The 19,213-nt window shown below is 44.8% G+C and overlaps 1 protein-coding gene across 2 annotated transcripts; it reads left to right on the top strand.

The window, feature by feature from the left end:
- The first annotated feature begins 16,410 nt into the window (after nt 1-16,410).
- Nucleotides 16,411-18,500, top strand: LOC109780737 (uncharacterized). Of its 2 annotated transcripts, none has more exons than XM_040388944.3 (2): nt 16,411-17,491; nt 17,637-18,500. In XM_040388944.3, exons 1-2 carry the CDS (start codon nt 16,749-16,751, stop codon nt 18,340-18,342), a joined length of 1,449 nt encoding a protein of 482 aa, XP_040244878.1. In that variant the 5' UTR covers nt 16,411-16,748; the 3' UTR covers nt 18,343-18,500. The 2 variants fall into 2 exon arrangements, with proteins under 2 accessions (XP_040244878.1, XP_020194907.1); XM_020339318.3 differs by having other exon boundaries at nt 16,415-17,491; nt 17,580-18,500.
- The last annotated feature ends 713 nt before the right edge of the window (nt 18,501-19,213 follow it).

A 19,213-nucleotide genomic window follows, 5' to 3' on the forward strand; every position in this document is an offset into this window, starting at 1 on the left:
TACGGAATAAACGGAGACTAGCTAAGGGCGAGGTGACGATGTGTGTTGGAAATGTTTCCAAGGATGATATGATCACCATCGCACGCTCCCTCTACCTTCGGGATTAGTATTGAACCCAGATAAATGTTGTTTGCTTTGGTGTTTGCGTTGAGCATAGACATGATTGGATTATGTTTATCGCAATACGGTTATTCATTTAAGGAGAATAATGGTTACTCTGTTTATTTGAATAATACCTTCAATGGTCTTGCACCTAAAATGAATGGTTTATTGAATCTCGATCGTAGTGATACACATGCTCATGCCAAAAGATATAAAATAGTAATGATAGTACCACATACTTGTGGCACTGCCATTTGAGTCCTATTGGTATAAACCGCATGAAGAAGCTCCATGTTGATGGATCTTTGGACTCACTCGTTTTTGAAAAGATTGAGACATGCGAACCATGTCTATTGGTAGATATCCATGAAGAAACTCCATACAGATGGATCGTTTGGACTCACTTGATTTTGAATCACTTGAGACATGCAAATCATACCACATGGGCAAGATGACTGAAAGGCCTCGTTTTCAGTAAGATGGAACAAGAAAGCAACTTTTGGAAGTAATAAATTTTGATGTGTGCAGTCCAATGAGTGCTGAGGCACGTAGTGGATATCGTTATGTTCTTACTTCACAGATGATTTGAGTAGATGCTGAGTATATTTACTTGATGAAACACAAGTCTGAATTATTGAAAGGTTTAAGTAATTTCAGAGTGAAGTTGAAGATCGTCATGACAAGAGGATAAAATGTCTATGATATGATCATAGAGATGAATATCTGAGTTACGAGTTTGGCACACAATTAAGACATTGTGGAAATTGTTTCACAACTAATACCGCCTGGAACACCATAGTGTGATGGTGTGTCCAAACATCATAACTGCACCCTATTTGATATGGTGCATACCATGATGTCTCTTATCGAATTACCACTATCGTTTATGGGTTAGGCATTAGAGACAACCGCATTCACTTTAAATAGGGCACCACGCAATTCCGTTGAGACGACACCGTATGAACTATGGTTTAGAGAAACCTAAGTTGTCGTTTCTTAAAAGTTTGGGGCTGCGACGCTTATGTGAAAAAGTTTCAGGCTGATAAGCTTGAACCCAAAGCGGATAAATGCATCTTCATAGAATACCCAGAACAGTTGGGTATACCTCCTATTTCAGATCCGGAAGCAAAAGTGGTTGTTTCTAGAAACGGGTCCTTTCTCGAGGAAAAGTTTCTCTCGAAAGAATTGAGTGGGAGGATGGTGGAGACTTGATGAAGTTATTGAACCGTCACTTCAACTAGTGTGTAGCAGGGCACAGGAAGTTGTTCCTGTGGCACCTACACCAATTGAAGTGGAAGCTTATGATAGTGATCATGAAACTTCGGATCAAGTCACTACCAAACCTCGTAGGTCGACAAGGATGCGTACTACTTTAGAGTGGTACGTAATCCTGTCTTGGAAGTCATGTTGCTAGACAACAATGAACCTACGAGCTATGGAGAAGCGATGGTGGGCCCGGATTCCGACGAATGGCTCGAGGCCATAAAATCCGAGAGAGGATCCATGTATAAAACAAAGTATAGACTTTGGAAGAACTACTTGATGGTCGTAAGGCTGTTGGGTGCAGATGGATTTTAAAAGGAAGACGAACAATGATCGTAAGTGTCACCATTAAGAAAGCTCAACTTGTCGTTAAGATGTTTTCCGACAAGTTCAAGGAGTTGACTATGATGAGATTTTCTCACTCATAGCGATGCTAAGAGTCTGTTGGAATTATATTAGCAGTTACTGCATTATTTATGAAATCTTGCAGATAGGATGTCAAAAACATTGTTTCCTCGATGATTTTCTTGAGGAAAGGTTGTATCTGATAGAACCAGAAGGTTTTGTCAATCCTGAAAGATGCTAACAAGTATGCAAAGCTCCAGCAATCCTTCTAAGGACTGGAGTAAGCATCTCGGAGTTGGAATGTACGCTTTGATGAGATGATCAAAGATTTTGGGTTTTTACAAAGTTTATGAGAAACTTGTATTTCCAAAGAAGTGAGTGGGAGCACTATAGAATTTTTGATGAGTATATGTTGTTAACATATTGTTGATCAGAAATGATGTAGAATTTCTGGAAAGCATACAGGGTTATTTGAAAAGTGTTTTTCAATGGAAAACCTGGATTAAGCTACTTGAACATTGAGCATCAAGATCTATAAGGATAGATCAAAAATGCTTAATAGTACTTTCAAATGAATACACAGCGTGACAAGATTTTGAAGGAGTTCAAAATAGATCAGCAAAGAAGGAGTTCTTGGCTGTGTTACAAGGTGTGAGTATTGAGTAAGACTCAAAACATGACCACGGTAGAAGATAGAGAAAGGACGAAGGTTGTCCCCTATGCTTTAGACGTAGGCTCTACAGTATGCTATGCTGTGTACCGCACCTGAAGTGTGCCTTGCCATGAGTCAGTCAAGGGGTACAAGAGTGATCCAGGAATGGATCACATGACAGCGGTCGAACTTATCCTTAGTAACTAGTGGGCTAAGGAATTTTCTCGATTATGGAGGTGGTAAAAGAGTTCGTCGTAAAGGGTTATGTCGATACAAACTTTGACACTAATCCGGATGACTCTGAGTAGTAAACCGGATTCGTATAGTAGAGCAGTTATTTGGAATAGCTCCAAGTAGCGCGTGGTAGCTGCATCTACAAGATGACATAGAAATTTGTAAAGCACACATGGATCTGAAAGGTTCAGACCCGTTGACTAATAACCTCTCTCACAAGCGAGATATGAACAAACCCCATGGGTGTTGGATTCATTACAATCACATAGTTATGTGAACTAGATTATTGACTCTAGTGCAAGTGGGAGACTGTTGAAAATATGCCCTAGAGGCAATAATAAAATGGTTATTGTTGTATTTCCTTGTTCATGATAATTGTCTATTGTTCATGCTATAATTGTATTAACTGGAAACCGTAATACATGTGTGAATACATAGACCACAACATGTCCCTAGTAAGCCTCTAGTTGACTAGCTCGTTGATCAATACATGGTTATGGTTTCCTGACCATGGACACTGAATGTCATTGATAATGGGATCACATCATTAGGAGAATGATGTGATGGACAAGACCCAATCCTAAGCATAGCACAAGATCGTGTAGTTCGTTTGCTAGAGCTTTTCTAATGTCAAGTATCATTTCCTTAGACCATGAGATTGTGCAACTCCCGGATACCGTAGGAGTGCTTTGGGTGTATCAAACGTCACAACGTAACTGGGTGACTATAAAGGTGCACTACAGGTATCTCCGAAAGTGTCTGTTGGGTTGGCACGAATCGAGACTGGGATTTGTCACTCCGTATGACGGAGAGGTATCTCTGGGCCCACTCGGTAATGCATCATCATAATGAGCTCAATGTGACTAAGGAGTTAGTCACGGGATCATGCATTACGGAACGAGTAAAGAGACTTGTTGGTAACGAGATTGAACGAGGTATTGGGATACCCACGATCGAATCTCGAGCAAGTAACATACCGATAGACAAAGGGAATTGTATATGGGATTGATTGAATCCCCGACATCGTGGTTCATCCGATGATATCATCGTGGAACATGTGGGAGCCAACATGGGTATCCAGATCCCACTGTTGGTTATTGGCCGGAGAACGTCTCGGTCATGTCTGCATGGTTCCCGAACCCGTAGGGTCTACACACTTAAGGTTCGGTGACGCTAGAGTTGTTATGGGAAATAGTATGTGGTTACCGAAGGTTGTTCGGAGTCCCGGATGAGATCCCGGACGTGATGAGGAACTCTGGAATGGTCCGGAGGTGAAGATCGATATATTGGACGAAGGGTATTGGAGTCCGGAATTGTTCTGGGAGAACCGGGTGACGACCAGCCTGACTGAAAGGTGTTTCGGAGGCCCCAGCAAGCGTTGGGGGGCCTTATGGGCCAAGGGGAGGAGGCAGATCAGCCCACTAAGGGGATGTGCGCCCCTCCCACCCCATCTCACGTAACATGGAGAGGTGGGGGCGCCTCCCCTAGGGCAGCCACCCCTCCCGGCTTGGGGGGCAAGTTTCCTAGGGGTGGGGGCGCCCAAACCCATCTAGGGTTTCCCCTGTGGCCGCCACCCCTCCCCTAGGGAACCCTAGGGCACCTCCTCCACCCCCTTCCCCCTATATATAGTGAGGGAGAGAGAGGGCAGCCGCACCCCTTGCCTGGCGCAGCCCTCTCCTCCTCCAACTCCTCCTCCTCCTCCGTAGTGCTTAGCGAAGCTCAGCCGGAGAACCACGAGCTCCATCGCCACCACGCCGTCGTGCTGCTGGAGTTCTCCCTCAACTTCTCCTCTCCCCTTGCTGGATCAAGAAGGAGGAGACGTCCCCGGGCTGTACGTGTGTTGAACGCAGAGGCACCGTCCGTTCGGCGCTAGATCGGATCTTCTGTGATTTGAATCGTCGCGAGTACAACTCCATCAACCGCGTTCTTGTAACGGTTCCACTTAGCGATCTTCAAGGTTATGAAGATGCACTCCCTCTCTCTCGTTGCTAGCATCTCCTAGATTGATCTTGGTGACACGTAGGAAATTTTTGAATTATTGCTACGTTCCCCAACAAAAAACTCTTATTCAAGTATCCTTTTCTGCTATCCAGAAATTATATATCATTTCCAATCAACAATATGTCATCCACATATAATATTAGAAATGCTACAGAGCTCCCACTCACTTTCTTGTAAATACAGGCTTCTCCAAAAGTCTGTATAAAACCATATGCTTTGATCACACTATCAAAACGTTTATTCCAACTCCGAGATGCTTGCACCAGTCCATAAATGGATCGCTGGAGCCTGCACACTTTGTTTGCATCCTTTGGATCGATAAAACCTTCAGGTTGCATCATATACAACTCTTCTTCCAGAAATCCATTCAGGAATGCAGTCTTTACATCCATTTGCCAAATTTCATAATCATAAAATGTAGCAATTGCTAACATGATTCAGACGGACTTAAGCATTGCTACGGGTGAGAAGGTCTCATCGTAGTCAACTCCTTGAACTTGTCGAAAACCTTTCGCAACAAGTCGAGCTTTGTAGACACTAACATTACCATCAGCGTCAGTCTTCTTCTTGAAGATCCATTTATTCTCGATGGCTTGCCGATCATCGGGCAAGTCAACCATAGTCCACACTTTGTTCTCATACATGGATCCCATCTCAGATTTCATGGCCTCAAGCCATTTTGCGGAATCTGGGCTCATCATCCTCCTCATAGTTCATAGGTTCGTCATGGTCAAGTAACATGACCTCTAGAACAGGATTACCGTACCACTCTGGTGCGGATCTTACTCTGGTTGACCTACGAGGTTCGGTAGTAACTTGATCTGAAGTTACACGATCATCATCATTAGCTTCTTCACTAATTGGTGTAGGAGTCACAGGAACAAATTTCTGTGATGAACTACTTTCCAATAAGGGAGCAGGTACAGTTACCTCATCAAGTTCTACTTTCCTCCCACTCACTTCTTTCGAGAGAAACTCCTTCTCTAGAAAGGATTCATTCTTAGCAACGAATATCTTGCCTTTGGATCTGTGATAGAAGGTGTACCCAACAGTCTACTTTGGGTATCCTATGAAGACACATTTCTCCGATTTGGGTTCGAGCTTATCAGGTTGAAGCTTTTTCACATAAGCATCGCAGCCCAAACTTTAAGAAATGACAACTTTGGTTTCTTGCCAAACCACAGTTCATAAGGCGCCGTCTCAACGGATTTAGATGGTGCCCTATTTAACGTGAATGCAGCCGTCTCTAAAGCATAACCCCAAAACGATAGCGGTAAATCAGTAAGAGACATCATAGATCGCACCATATCAAGTAAAGTACGATTACGATGTTCGGACACACCATTACGCTGTGGTGTTCCGGCTGGCGTGAGTTGCGAAACTATTCCGCATTGTTTCAAATGAAGACCGAACTCGTAACTCAAATATTCTCCTCCACGATCAGATCGCAGAAACTTTATTTTCTTGTTACGATGATTTTCCACTTCACTCTGAAATTCTTTGAACTTTTCAAATGTTTCAGACTTATGTTTCATCAAGTAGATATACCCATATCTACTCAAATCATTTGTGAAGGTGAGAAAATAACGATACCCGCCGCGAGCCTCAACATTCTTCAGACCACATACATCAGTATGTATGATTTCCAAGAAGTCTGTTGCTCGCTCCATTGTTCCGGAGAACGGCGTTTTAGTCATCTTGCCCATGAGGCATGGTTCGCAAGTACCAAGTGATTCATAATCAAGTGATTCCAAAAGCTCATCAGAATGGAGTTTCTTCATGCGCTTTACACCAATATGACCTAAACGGCAGTGCCACAAATAAGTTGCACTATCATTATCAACTATGCATCTTTTGGCTTCAATGTTATGAATATGTGTATCACTACTATCGAGATTCAATATAAATAGACCACTCTTCAAGGGTGCATGACCATAAAAGATATTACTCATATAAATAGAACAACCATTATTCTCTGATTTAAATGAATAACCGTCTCGCATCAAACAAGATCCAGATATAATGTTCATGCTCAACGCTGGCACCAAATAACAATTATCCAGGTCTAAAATTAATCCCGAAGGTAGATGTAGAGGTAGCGTGCCGACCGCGATCACATCGACTTTGGAACCACTTCCCACGCGCATCGTCACCTCGTCCTTAGCCAATCTTCGCTTAATCCGTAGTCCCTTTGTTCACCTTGCCATCCTTCTTATCCGCCAAATACTTGGGCAGTTCCGCTTCCAGTGACTAGTCCCTGTGCAGTAGAAGCACTCAGTCTTAGGCTTAGGTCCAGACTTGGGCTTCTTCACTTGAGCAGCAACTTGCTTGCCGTTCTTCTTGAAGTTCCCCTTCTTCCGTTTACCCTTTTTCTTGAAACTGGTGGTCTTGTTGACCATCAGCACTTGATTCTCCGTCTTGATTTCTACCTCCGCAGCCTTTAGCATTGTGAAGAGCTCGGGAATTGTCTTATCCATCCCTTGCATGTTATAGTTCATCACGAAGCTTTTGTAGCTTAGTGGCAGTGATTGAAGAATTCTATCAATGACACTATCATCCGGTAGATTAACTCCCAGTTGAATCAAGTGATTGTTATACCCAGACATTTTGAGTATATGCTCACTGACAGAACTATTCTCCTCCATCTTGCAGCTATAGAACTTATTGGAGACTTCATATCTCTCAATCCGGGCATTTGCTTGAAATATTAACTTCAACTCCTGGAACATCTCATATGCTCCATGACGTTCAAAATGTCGTTGAAGTCCCGGTTCTAAGCCGTAAAGCATAGCACACTGAACTATCGAGTAGTCATCAGCTTTGCTCTGCCAGAAGTTCGTAACATCTGGCGTTGCTCCTGCAGCGGGTTTGGCACCTAGCAGTGCTTCCAGGACGTAATTCTTCTATGCAGCAATGAGGATAATCCTCAAGTTACGGACCCAGTCCGTGTAGTTGCTACCATCATCTTTCAACTTAGCTTTCTCAAGGAACGCATTAAAATTCAACGGAACAACAGCACGGGCCATCTATCTACAACAACATAGACATGCAAAATACTATCAGGTACTAAGTTCATGATAAATTAAAGTTCAATTAATCAAATTACTTAATAACTCCCACTTAGATAGACATCCCTCTAATCATCTAAGTGATCATGTGATCCATATCAACTAAACCATGTCCGACCATCACGTGAGATGGAGTAGTTTTCAATGGTGAACATCACTATGTTGATCATATCTACTATATGATTCACGCTCGACCTTTCGGTCTCAGTGTTCCGAGGCCATATCTGCATATGCTATGCTCGTCAAGTTTAACCCGAGTATTCTTCATGTGCAAAACTGGCTTGCACCCGTTGTATGTGAACATAGAGCTTATCACACCTGATCATCACGTGGTGTCTCGGCACGACGAAGTTTCGCAACGGTGCATACTCAGGGAGAACACTTATACCTTGAAATTTAGTGAGAGATCATCTTATAATGCTACCGTCGATCTAAGCAAAATAAGATGCATAAAGGATAAACATCACATGCAATCAATATAAGTGATATGATATGGCCATCATCATCTTGTGCCTTTGATCTCCATCTCCAAAGCACCGTCATGATCACCATCGTCACCGGCGCGACACCTTGATCTCCATCGTAGCATCGTTGTCATCTCGCCAACTATTGCTTCTACGACTATCGTTGCCGCTTAGTGATAAAGTAAAGCAATTACATGGCGATTGCATTTCATACAATAAAGCGACAACCATATGGCTCCTGCCAGTTGCCGATAACTCTGTTACAAAACATGATCATCTCATACAATAAAATTTAGCATCATGTCTTGACCATATCACATCACAACATGCCCTGCAAAAACAAGTTAGACGTCCTCTACTTTGTTGTTGCAAGTTTTATGTGGCTGCTACGTGTTGAGCAAGAACCGTTCTTACCTATGCATCAAAACCACAACGATATTTCGTCAAGTATGTGTTGTTTTAACCTTCACAAGGACCGGGCGTAGCCACACTCGATTCAACTAAAGTTGGAGAAACTGACACCCGCCAGCCACCTGTGTGCGAAGCACGTCGGTAGAACCAGTCTCGCGTAAGCGTATGCGTAATGTCGGTCCGGGCCGCTTCATCCAACAATACCGCAAAATCAAAATATGACATGCTGGTAAGCAGTATGACTAGTATCGCCCACAACTCACTTGTGTTCTACTCGTGCATATAACATCTACGCATAAACCTAGCTCGGATGCCACTGTTGGGGAACGTAGTAATTTCAAAAAAATTCCTACGCACACGCAAGATCATGGTGATGCATAGAAACGAGAGGGGAGAGTGTTGTCTACGTATCCTTGTAGACCGTAAGCGGAAGCGTTTTATCAACGCGGTTGATGTAGTCGTACACCTTCACAATCCGTCCCGATCAAGTACCGAACGTACGGCACCTCCACGTTCAGCTCGTTGACGTCATCGCCTTCTTGATCCAGCAAGAGGGGCGAAGTAGTAGATGAGTTCCGGCAGCACGACGGCGTGGTGATGGTGTTGGTGAAGAACAATCTCCGCAGGGCTTCGCCTAAGCACTACGAAAACTATGACGGAGGATAAACTAGAGGGGACGGGGTTGCCGGCACACGGCTTGGTGTTTCTTGATGTGTCTTGGGTGCTAGCCCTACCCCTCTATTTATATGTTGAGCCTTGGGGTCAAAACTTGGAGTAAAAGCCTCCACAAAGTCGGTTTCACCCGAAAGGCAAGAGTCCTTCTCGGACTCCAGGGCCAGACGCCAGGGTTCCCGGCGTCTGGACGCAGACGCCAGGGACCCTGGCGTCTGGCCCCTGGACTCCGCAAAACTTCCTTTTGCGCTTTCCAAAAGCCTTGTGGGCTTTCCCCTTTGGCCCAAATAAAGTGTTCTCATACCCAAACATTTCGGAAAACATCTGGAACCACTTCCGGTGAATTCTGGAACCCTTCCGGAGACCAAACACTATTATCCCATATATCAATCTTTATCTCCGGACCATTCCGGAGTTCCTCGTCATGTCCGTGATCTTATTCGGAACTCCGAACAACATTCGGTCACCAGCATACATAACTCATATAATAATATATCGTCAATGAACGTTAAGCGTGCGGACCCTACGGGTTCGAGACCTTTGTAGACATGACCGAGACACTTCTCTGGTCAATAACCAATAGCAGAACCTGGATGCCCATATTGGCTCCTACATATTCTACGAAGATCTTTATCGGTCGAACCGCATAACAACATACGTTGTTCCCTTTGTCATCGGTATGTTACTTGCCCGAGATTCGATCGTCGGTATCTCAATAGCTAGTTCAATCTCGTTACCGGCAAGTCTCTTTACTCGTTCTGTAATGCATCATCTTGCAACTAACTCATTAGTCACATTGCTTGCAAGGCTTATAGTGATGTGCCATAGGAACATGTTACGTTGTGACGTTTGGTAGCACGCAAAGTGTTCCTCCGGTATTCGGGAGTTGCATAATCTCGTAGTCATAGGAACATGTATAAGTCATGAAGAAACCAATAGCAATATACTAAACGATCAAATGCTAAGCTAACGGAATGGGTCAAGTCAATCACATCATTCTCTAATGATGTGATCCCGTTAATCAAATGACAACTCGTGTCTATGGTTAGGAAACATAACCATCTTTGATTCAACGAGCTAGTTAAGTAGAGGCATACTAGTGACACTCTATTTGTCTATGTATTCACACATGTACTAAGTTTCCGGTTAATACAATTCTAGCATAAATAATAAACATTTATCATGATATAAGGAAATATAAATAACAACTTTATTATTGCCTCTAGGGCATATTTCCTTCAGGGGTATGTTCTTGTTTTCATTCGGCTTTGTCAACCTATTCAGTTAAATTTTTATAGCTTATTGAGATGGTCATGTGTCTAGGAAGGTGGATAGTCATTTTGGATTTGGGAAGAAGATTATATCGATTTATTGATACAAAGAAACTTAATAGATGTTCGTGCACTCATTGGTAGAATTGAGGCTAATGATGCGGCTGCATGTGCAATTAGAGAAGAAACTAGAGGGGAAGCAACGTCTACTTCTTTAGAATCAAAGAAGAATGAAGAATGCAAGATCAAGAATCCCCAGCTAGACAATGAAGGCATGGAGAAGATATTGGTCCAACTAGTGGGAGCAGTTATAGAAGTTGGATATCTACTAAAATGCCTAATTGCGGTTCTTGTTTTCTTTGGTCTTACTATTCTAGCAAAGATTTGATGAATTACTTTGTATTCAATGTTGTTGAAGAAAATAAAGAAGCAAAGAAATGTTTTTTCATTTCTGAAATTGAAATGCAAATTACTGATTTACGGGTTGGCTAAGGCGGCGGCCGAGCAGACCCCACAAAACGGACCCGTAAAAAAGGATATTCTCCTTTTTACAAGTTATCTTTTTTACGGGTCTGCTTTGCGGGGTCTACTCGGCCGCTGATGCGGCTTGAACTACATCGGTATTTCCCCAAAGAGGAAGGGATGATGCAGCACAGCTACGATAGGTATTTCCCTCAGTCATGAGACCAAGATTATCGAACCAGTAGGAGAACCACGCAACACCACGTAAACAACTCCTGCACACAAAGAACAAATACTTGCAACCCGACGTAAGAGAGGGGTTGTCAATCCCTCACGGGTAAAAAGATAGGTAAAATTGTAGTAGATTGGATAAATAGATCTCGCGGGAACGCGAGATAAAATAAATAAATAAAAATTGCAGCAAGGTATTTTTGTATTTTTGGATTAATAGATCTGAAAATAAAAGCAAATAAAAATAGACCACGAAGGCAAATATGATAAAGAAGAGACCCGGGGGCCGTAGATTTCACTAGTGGCTTCTCTCGAGAAAAATAGCATACCGTGGGTAAACAAATTACTATTGGGCAATTGATAGAACTTCAAATAATCATGACGATATCCAGGCAATGATCATTATACAGGCATCACGTTCAAGATTAGTAGACCGACTCCTGCCTGCACCTACTACTATTACTCCACACATCGACTGCTATCCAGCATGCATCTAGTGTATTAAGTTCGTGGAGAAACGGAGTAATGCAATAAGAACGATGACATGATGTAGACAAGATCTATTTATGTAGAAATAGACCCCATCTTGTTATCCTTAATAGCAATGATACATACGTGTCGGTTCCCCTTCTGTCACTGGGATCAAGCATCGTAAGATCGAACCCATCACAAAGCACCTCTTCACATGGCAAGAAAAATCGATCTAGTTGGCCTAACTAAACCAAAGATTAGAAGAAGAAATACGAGGCTATAAGTAATCATGCATATAAGAGATCAAAAGACTAAAATAACTTTCGTGGATAAAAACATAGATCTGATCATAAACTCAAAGTTCATCGGATCCCAACAAACACACCGCAAAAAGAGTTACATCAAATAGATCTCCAAGAGACCATTGTATTGAGAATCAAAAAAGAGAGAGGAAGCCATCTAGCTACTAACTACGGACCCGTAGGTCTACAATGAACTACTCAAGCATCATTCGAGAGGCACCAATAAGGATGATGAACCCCTTCGTGATGGTGTCTAGATTGGATCTGGTGGTTCTGGAACTTGCGGCTGGAATTGATTTTCGTCGACTCCCCTAGGGTTTCTGGAATATTGGGGTATTTATAGAGCAAAGAGGCGGTGCGGGAGGCCACCGAGGTGGGCACAACCCACCTGGGCGAGCCTTGGCCCCCAGGCATGCCCTGGTGGGTTGTGCTCCCCTCGGAGCTCCCCTCAGGTACTTTCTTGGCCCAACAGGTGTCTTCTGGTCCAGAAAAAATCCACAGAAAGTTTCGTGTTGTTTCATTGTGACCAATTTTTTTATTTAAACATGAATTTTTGAACTAGTTTTTTAGGCAAACGAATTATGTACTAGTGAACCTTTTTTTAGAAATGGAGGAGGACCCCCAGCCTCTGCATCTGGACGATGCATGTAGCCACTTTATTAATTATTCACACAAGACCTTACAAAGTCATACAACAATAAGACTAAAGCCACCGTCTAGGCGACATCTGTCGCTACTCCTATCCAGTTGATGTAGGGATGCTGATAGTCTGGGCCTAATACCGCACAGACCTCATAGCCAAACCTAACATCTAAGACCTGAGGTCCCAACCAGGACACCTACCGGGTATGGGGCACCCACCAGTCCGGCGCACTCCTCAACCAGGACGCCTGCCGGGTATGAGGCCGCCGTAACCATCTGCCACCAATCCATCTTCAGTGATGTACTGCTGCATCTACCTTGCCCGGTCTAGCTGCCGTCGACGTCACCACGACGCCAGACAACACCATCATCCTGCGCTCGTCCATCATCACACGCTCACCGGCGAGACCCTGCTGCTCCATGACGCCGAGACCCGTCGTCGTCAACGCGAGAGAAGGCACGCCACACCACCTCACGCCTCTTCCATCCGGCGCCGCTCCACAAACAATGCCCCCAATAGGGAACACGACACCGCAGCGCCGCCATCGTCCGATCCGGTGATCTTAGGATTTCTCCCGGAGCGGCACGAGCAGGTTGACAATAGTTGCTTGACGATGCCTTCATCAAGGTAACGACTTAGACGCCGCCATCGCCCGCCATGACTGGAGTCGGCTCGGTTTTCGCTAGTGACTATGTCTCCCCAACTCGTCGCCAGTGCTAATAGTGGGATCCAAGATCCGTCATTACCAGCCTGGCCAACCGCCTTCAGTGGAGAAGGCAGCCACCACCACCATGCCCCGGGCCAAGAGACCCGGACGTCCTCGTGCCGCGAAGATTACCCAGGGGGATCTCCTCTTGCCGTTGTCAAGACGAGGCACAGCCGCAGTGGATCTCGATCTAAACCCCTCGAGCCCAGATCAGATCTCATCGCAGCCAAACTCTCATCCGCCAAACGGCCGCAGGAGATCTCCTGGCCACCGCCAACCCGCTGCGCACTGCTGTTGGAGTAGGAGGGAGATGGACGCCGCTGCCCCCACGCGTTACCGCCGGCCGAGGACTGCGCCGCCGCCGCCGCCTCACCGCAGGGGCTTCGCCCCGCGGCGTCCTCAACGACGGCGGCGGTAGTGGGAGGCGATGGAGGGGGAGGGCTGAGGGCGGTGTGGACGGGGACTCCCCGGGGGCGGCGGGGGAGAGAGGTCGGGGGGGTAGTGAAAACCTACGCTGTCTAGTTCAAATAATGTTGTTTTTTGTGGACATTTTGGACATCTATAAGTCAACATTTAGAAAAACAAAATTACATGTATATATTTATCTTGAAAAATATTATCATGAACTACAATATAAAATCTCGATCAAAGTCAAATCTTAAAGATTATAGGAAGGGAAACCTTTCCACTCGGCGCGCCGGCCGAACGCTGCGCCGGACACACGCGCGTCGTTGGATCTGACTTGATCGAACTGCCAGAGCGACACGCAACCACCCGTGGCTACTTTAAATGTGTCCTCGTGCGGGCCCCATGAGAAAAGCGGCAGTGACCTTATCTTCTCGTTCCCATCCCCTTGCATCTTTTCCACCGCTCAACTCTCCCTGCCTTCTCTCTCTCCATTTCTTCTCTCCACCACCACATCCAGGAAGTGCGGAGCCGTGGTGATGCGCTGGAGCTGCAACCAATGGCGTGCTGGAGCAGCAATCAGCGGCGCACTGGAGCTGCGGCGGTGCTTAGCTGCGGCAATGCGCTGGTGTTGCGGCCGGCGGCGTGCTCAGCTCCCCTACATCTAGCGTGCTAAGAGCCTACCCCCATCCCTGGTTTCACTCCGGCTAGCCGGCGCTACCCTCGTACCAGTTGCTACAACCGGCGTTTTGATTTGCTGGAAGCAGCTCCATTTTTTGCTACAACCATTGTCTTTTGCTTTTGCTAGAAGAACACCCAATTTTGCATTTTTGCTACCAGTGGCATTTTGCTTTGCTGAAAGCGGCTCCATTTTTGCTACAACCACCCTTTTTTGCTTTGCTGGAAGAACACCCAATTTTGCATTTTTTCTACCAATGGCGTTTTGGTTTGCTGGAAGCAGCTCTAATTTTTGCTACAACCACCATTTTTTGCTCTGTTGGAAGAACTCCCAATTTTGCATTTTTGCTACCAATGGAGTTTTGGTTTGCTGGAACCCGTTTCGATTTTTGCTACAACCGTTGTTTTGGTTTTTGATAGAACATCACCCTATTTTTGCTGGAAGATTTTTTGCTACAACTAGCCACCCGAATGCTACAACCGGCAGCTTTTTTTGCTACCATCGGCAAACGGCTGAGTTGTGACGGCAGAGCCAGCGGCCTGTTTATTTGCATCAACCAGCGAGAACGACAGATACTTCCGTCGGCGGCGTGGGCCTTTTTTTTGCTGCAACCGGCACGACAACGAGCTACGCGGACGTTTCTGCGTGCGGTGATGAGGAGGACGTTACCAGCGGCGGCGCGAGCCGGCAGCGACAGCGAGGGCGGCGACTGACGGCGAGGGCGGCGACCGGCGGTGAGGGAAGACGAGGAGGCGAGGCGGTCGGCGCGTGCGGGGGCGGTGCTCTCTTTCCTCTCCTTTTTCCTCGTGCAGGAGGTTGAAGATGAGGGGAGGACGGGGACAGTTCCAGATCTGACGGTTGTGCTTGTGCTAATCAAACGGCCACAGGCTGACCGGCCGAAAAGTTAGGCCGGCGCGCCGGCGCCTAGCATCACCCTTATAAAAATGTCCCAAACATCACCTTTCCATGGTTTGAAGAGAGCAAGTCGGAAACATATACCTTAAATAGGATTTTATATAGTCTAAGGTTTACTCAAGAAGTTCATAGTTTTTCTTTGTTTTTTCTTAAGAAAAAGATCTAGATTTATTCATTAAGTAAGCAAAATACATCAAAGAAAACAAAGAACATAGACCCTAACAAAACCAAAAATTACGCCATGTTTCTTCGAAATTGTCTCCACTGGCTTTAGTACTTTTGCATCTTGGTGTTTGTCCAATCATTCGATCAAGAAACCGTAGAAGACTAAGAATGCACAAGTTAAGCTAACCACGTAGTTTCCATAGAAAAGCTATATGTGCCCAACTGCAATAGGTGAGAACCTAAAATCGCTGAACATGTGTTGACTGAGTGTATTTTGCAAGCGAGGTCACGGAACCGCTATTTTGTTGTTGAAATTTTGGGGAACAATATCAGAAAATACCAAGCCAAAAAATCAGAAATAGGTCATGCTACACACAACAGGCACGACATCCAACCTGAGAATCATATACTGTGCCCTACAAACATCAAGGAATTCACAGTGTTACTAAACTCGAAAACCTAATTGTGAAGAGTCTCAGATTTTCTAAGAAGGAAATGAATCATAGATAGAATATTTATCGATCATGCCATATAAATTTTTTCGCGAATACGTAAAGTTTGCATATCATTGCATTGATAGAAGGAATAGAAATGGTACAGATAGGGATACAACACATGACACGAACGCAGACATGTGTGAAAATGGTCCGAGGAGCAGAAAGATGAGGAATGCTCGGCCTGAACAGGGGATACATCACAGCTAACCTACCAAACCCCGACCAAGAGCGGCAACGCCGAACCAACAAGAGCACCAACATCTCGACAACCAAAACCGGGGACACCAAACCCGGACCAAGAGCGGCAATGCCACATAAATTCAAATCAAAATTTGAAATAAAACTCTAGGAAAAAAATTTGCCACGAAAATAAAGACAAATATGGTTACAAGTGAGAGTTAGTTAGAATTGGGCTACCATTTTTAAAACTATATCCACGAACTGATGTTGGTTCTGAAATTTTGTGAAATAATGTCATACTTATTATTATTTTTTATGGGGATGTCATACTTAGTAGCGAAATTATTTCGTAACCGGCGATGTCGTTGTCCTGCTGTTGCCGATTTCCCCCGTTGCCATCTTGAAGCTGCACTTCACCTGAAAACCACCAAGCTTTCGATCCAGTAAGACGCCGCGGCTGCCTCCCTAGGGTTCCGAGTCGAAGATCCCCTGGATCGCACTATCGCGGCGAGGCGATGGCCGGCGACGAGGTGAAGCCTGTCGACGCGACCGACGGGGACACAGCCGCCGCTCGTGGCGAGGAGCTGCAGCCGGCGCCCCTTCCCGAGGATGTGCTCGCGGAAGTCCTCCGCCGCGCTGGATCGCCGCGTCCCGCCGCGCTGGATCGCCGCCTCCCGCTGCGTCTGCACGGCCTGGCGCGACGCCATCGATGCGCGCGGCCTCCTGCGCGCCGACCTGCTCCCGCTCTCCCTCGCCGGCCTCTTCATCCACTTCGACGAGCACAAGTATCCCGAATTCCTCGCCCGCCCCCCCTCTGCGGCTGGCGCCCCCGCCATCACCGGCAACCTCAGCTTCCTGCCCTCCACCAGCCCCCATTGCGGCTATTTCTGGCAGGAAGACTGCGCTGATTGGTGGCACTATAACATCGATGATCACTGCAACGGGCTCCTCTTGCTTCGCAGTAACCGGGTGGTTAACCCTGCCATCCGATGCTGGAGTGCTTTGCCACCGCGCCCTGCCAAAGATGCCACAGGTAACGTGTCATACCGTGGGCATCTGATCTATGATCCGATGATATCACCGTACTATGAGGTGTTTATGACCCCCCGTTTGGATGACTATCATTCTGGAGATGAGGTAGACCCCTCGATGGAGGAATCTGAATGGCCACCATCCCCATGCAAGATGTATGTATTCTCATCAAAGTCTGGTCGTTGGGAGGAGAAATATTTCTTCCGAGAAGGGGGAGCTACAGTGATTGTCAGTGAAATGCGAGTGGGTTACGGGCGATCCAACGGCGTCTATTATCGGGGAGCACTTTATGTACACTGTAGAGCTGATTTAATTATGAGGTATGTGGTTTCTTTGTTTATATTTGAGATTTCACTTTTATTTTACTAATTTTCTTAAACAGTTTTGTACATTGATTTGATTCTACAGAATATCATTGTCTGATAATACGTACAGTGTAATTAAACCACCTGTCATTGATACCAGAGCACACGACCATCCATATGTCGAGATTGTAAGATCAAAAAAGGGGGTGTACTTTGTGGCATTTGATATGTACTGGCCTCAGTGTAAGTGTTGGCTTGGAGTTTGGATCCCCAATGAATCATGTGGTCAGATGGAGTGGATGTTGAAGCATGACAAAGACCTTAAGCATGCGCTAGCACATCACCGGTATTGTGGACGACTTCACTGGATCTTAGAAGATATTAACTACAACCTGTTTTGTTCTTCTAGTTTCCTAGAAGGCAACAAGAAAGCAACCACTGAAGAGAATTTTGAATGGAACTCTGACGATGATATTGAAAACAAAGACTTGGTTAAGCCTTGTTGTTTAGAAGACAATAAGAAATCAATAGTTGAAAATAAATTGGATTGGAAGCCCGACAATCATAATGCTCTTAATGATGACGCTATGGTTGAAGAGTGTTACTGGGATGAAGAGCGTTGTGATGATTCATATGATCAAGACATTGAGATACTTGGGTTTCACCCATATAAAGAGATTGTCTACTTGAGTGCATCACAGCATACAGCACTGGCATATAATTTGAATGGCTCAAAGATTGAAGAATTAGGAAACAGATACCCAGAAGAGTATCTATATTTCAAAGAGTTGGGTAATGAGCGGGAGAGGATCAAATCTTTTCCATACACCCCATGTTGGATTGAAGAGTTCCCTGGGAACAACTAGTCTAGAAGTTCATCTCACATATGAGCCTATTTTATTTGCAATCTATTTGAACTATTTAAGAAATGGCTTGCACAAGATGTTTAGTCTATGTAATATATATGTAAGAATTGATCAATTTCTCTATTGAAAAGGAGGTTACAATTATGTTTCTTTTTTTATTGTGGGCGCTAGTATTTTTTAAATTGCTACTACTTACTATAGTATGTAAATTTTTTTAACAAGAGGGAGACGCCAAAGGCGCGATGTCTTCCAGCTTCAAAGATAGTTTACAGAGAGAATTACTAAGTCCTGTAGAGTGATACAGGAGCTAGCTTCTTCTGTTGAATCATGAATTACCAGAAAAATATATTTTTCTGCTTTAGTAGAGCTCTCTTGGCTATAAACAATTGTCTAGATACGCAAAGTGTATCCCCTGTAGATCAGGCTTTTTTTTACCTCTGCAGGAATTTAGGGGTAGTTCAACGAGGCAACAAGTAAGTTCACTCCAATTTAAATGTTCATGTATTTTGGGATAGCAGTAGCTACATGGATTCTAAGCCAATGTTATACTTCCTGCATCTGTATCTTTTTCCTCTAGCACTTAGGGTAACAAAGAAGAAGCAAGCAAACATCTGTGGGTTTTGGGTCCTTCTTGGCCGACACATTTTAGCAGTCAAAGTTGCTGAATGTTGATCATCCAAATTCTGAGACATGAGTACTTTTGTTCGAAGGAGTAAAATTTGGTATTGTATAGTATATTCATTATTGCCATGGTAGGGCTGTAGGGATATTGGATTGGTTAGAAATCTATGCCAGTAACATTGGAGGGTAACGTCTTTCTGGATATGTGTATATAGAAACAAAAGAATGATTCTGGCAGTCTGGAAACAAT

This window comes from Aegilops tauschii, chromosome 5 (assembly GCF_002575655.3).
Source record: "Aegilops tauschii subsp. strangulata cultivar AL8/78 chromosome 5, Aet v6.0, whole genome shotgun sequence".
In the NCBI taxonomy this organism is placed as follows: Eukaryota; Viridiplantae; Streptophyta; class Magnoliopsida; order Poales; family Poaceae; genus Aegilops; species Aegilops tauschii.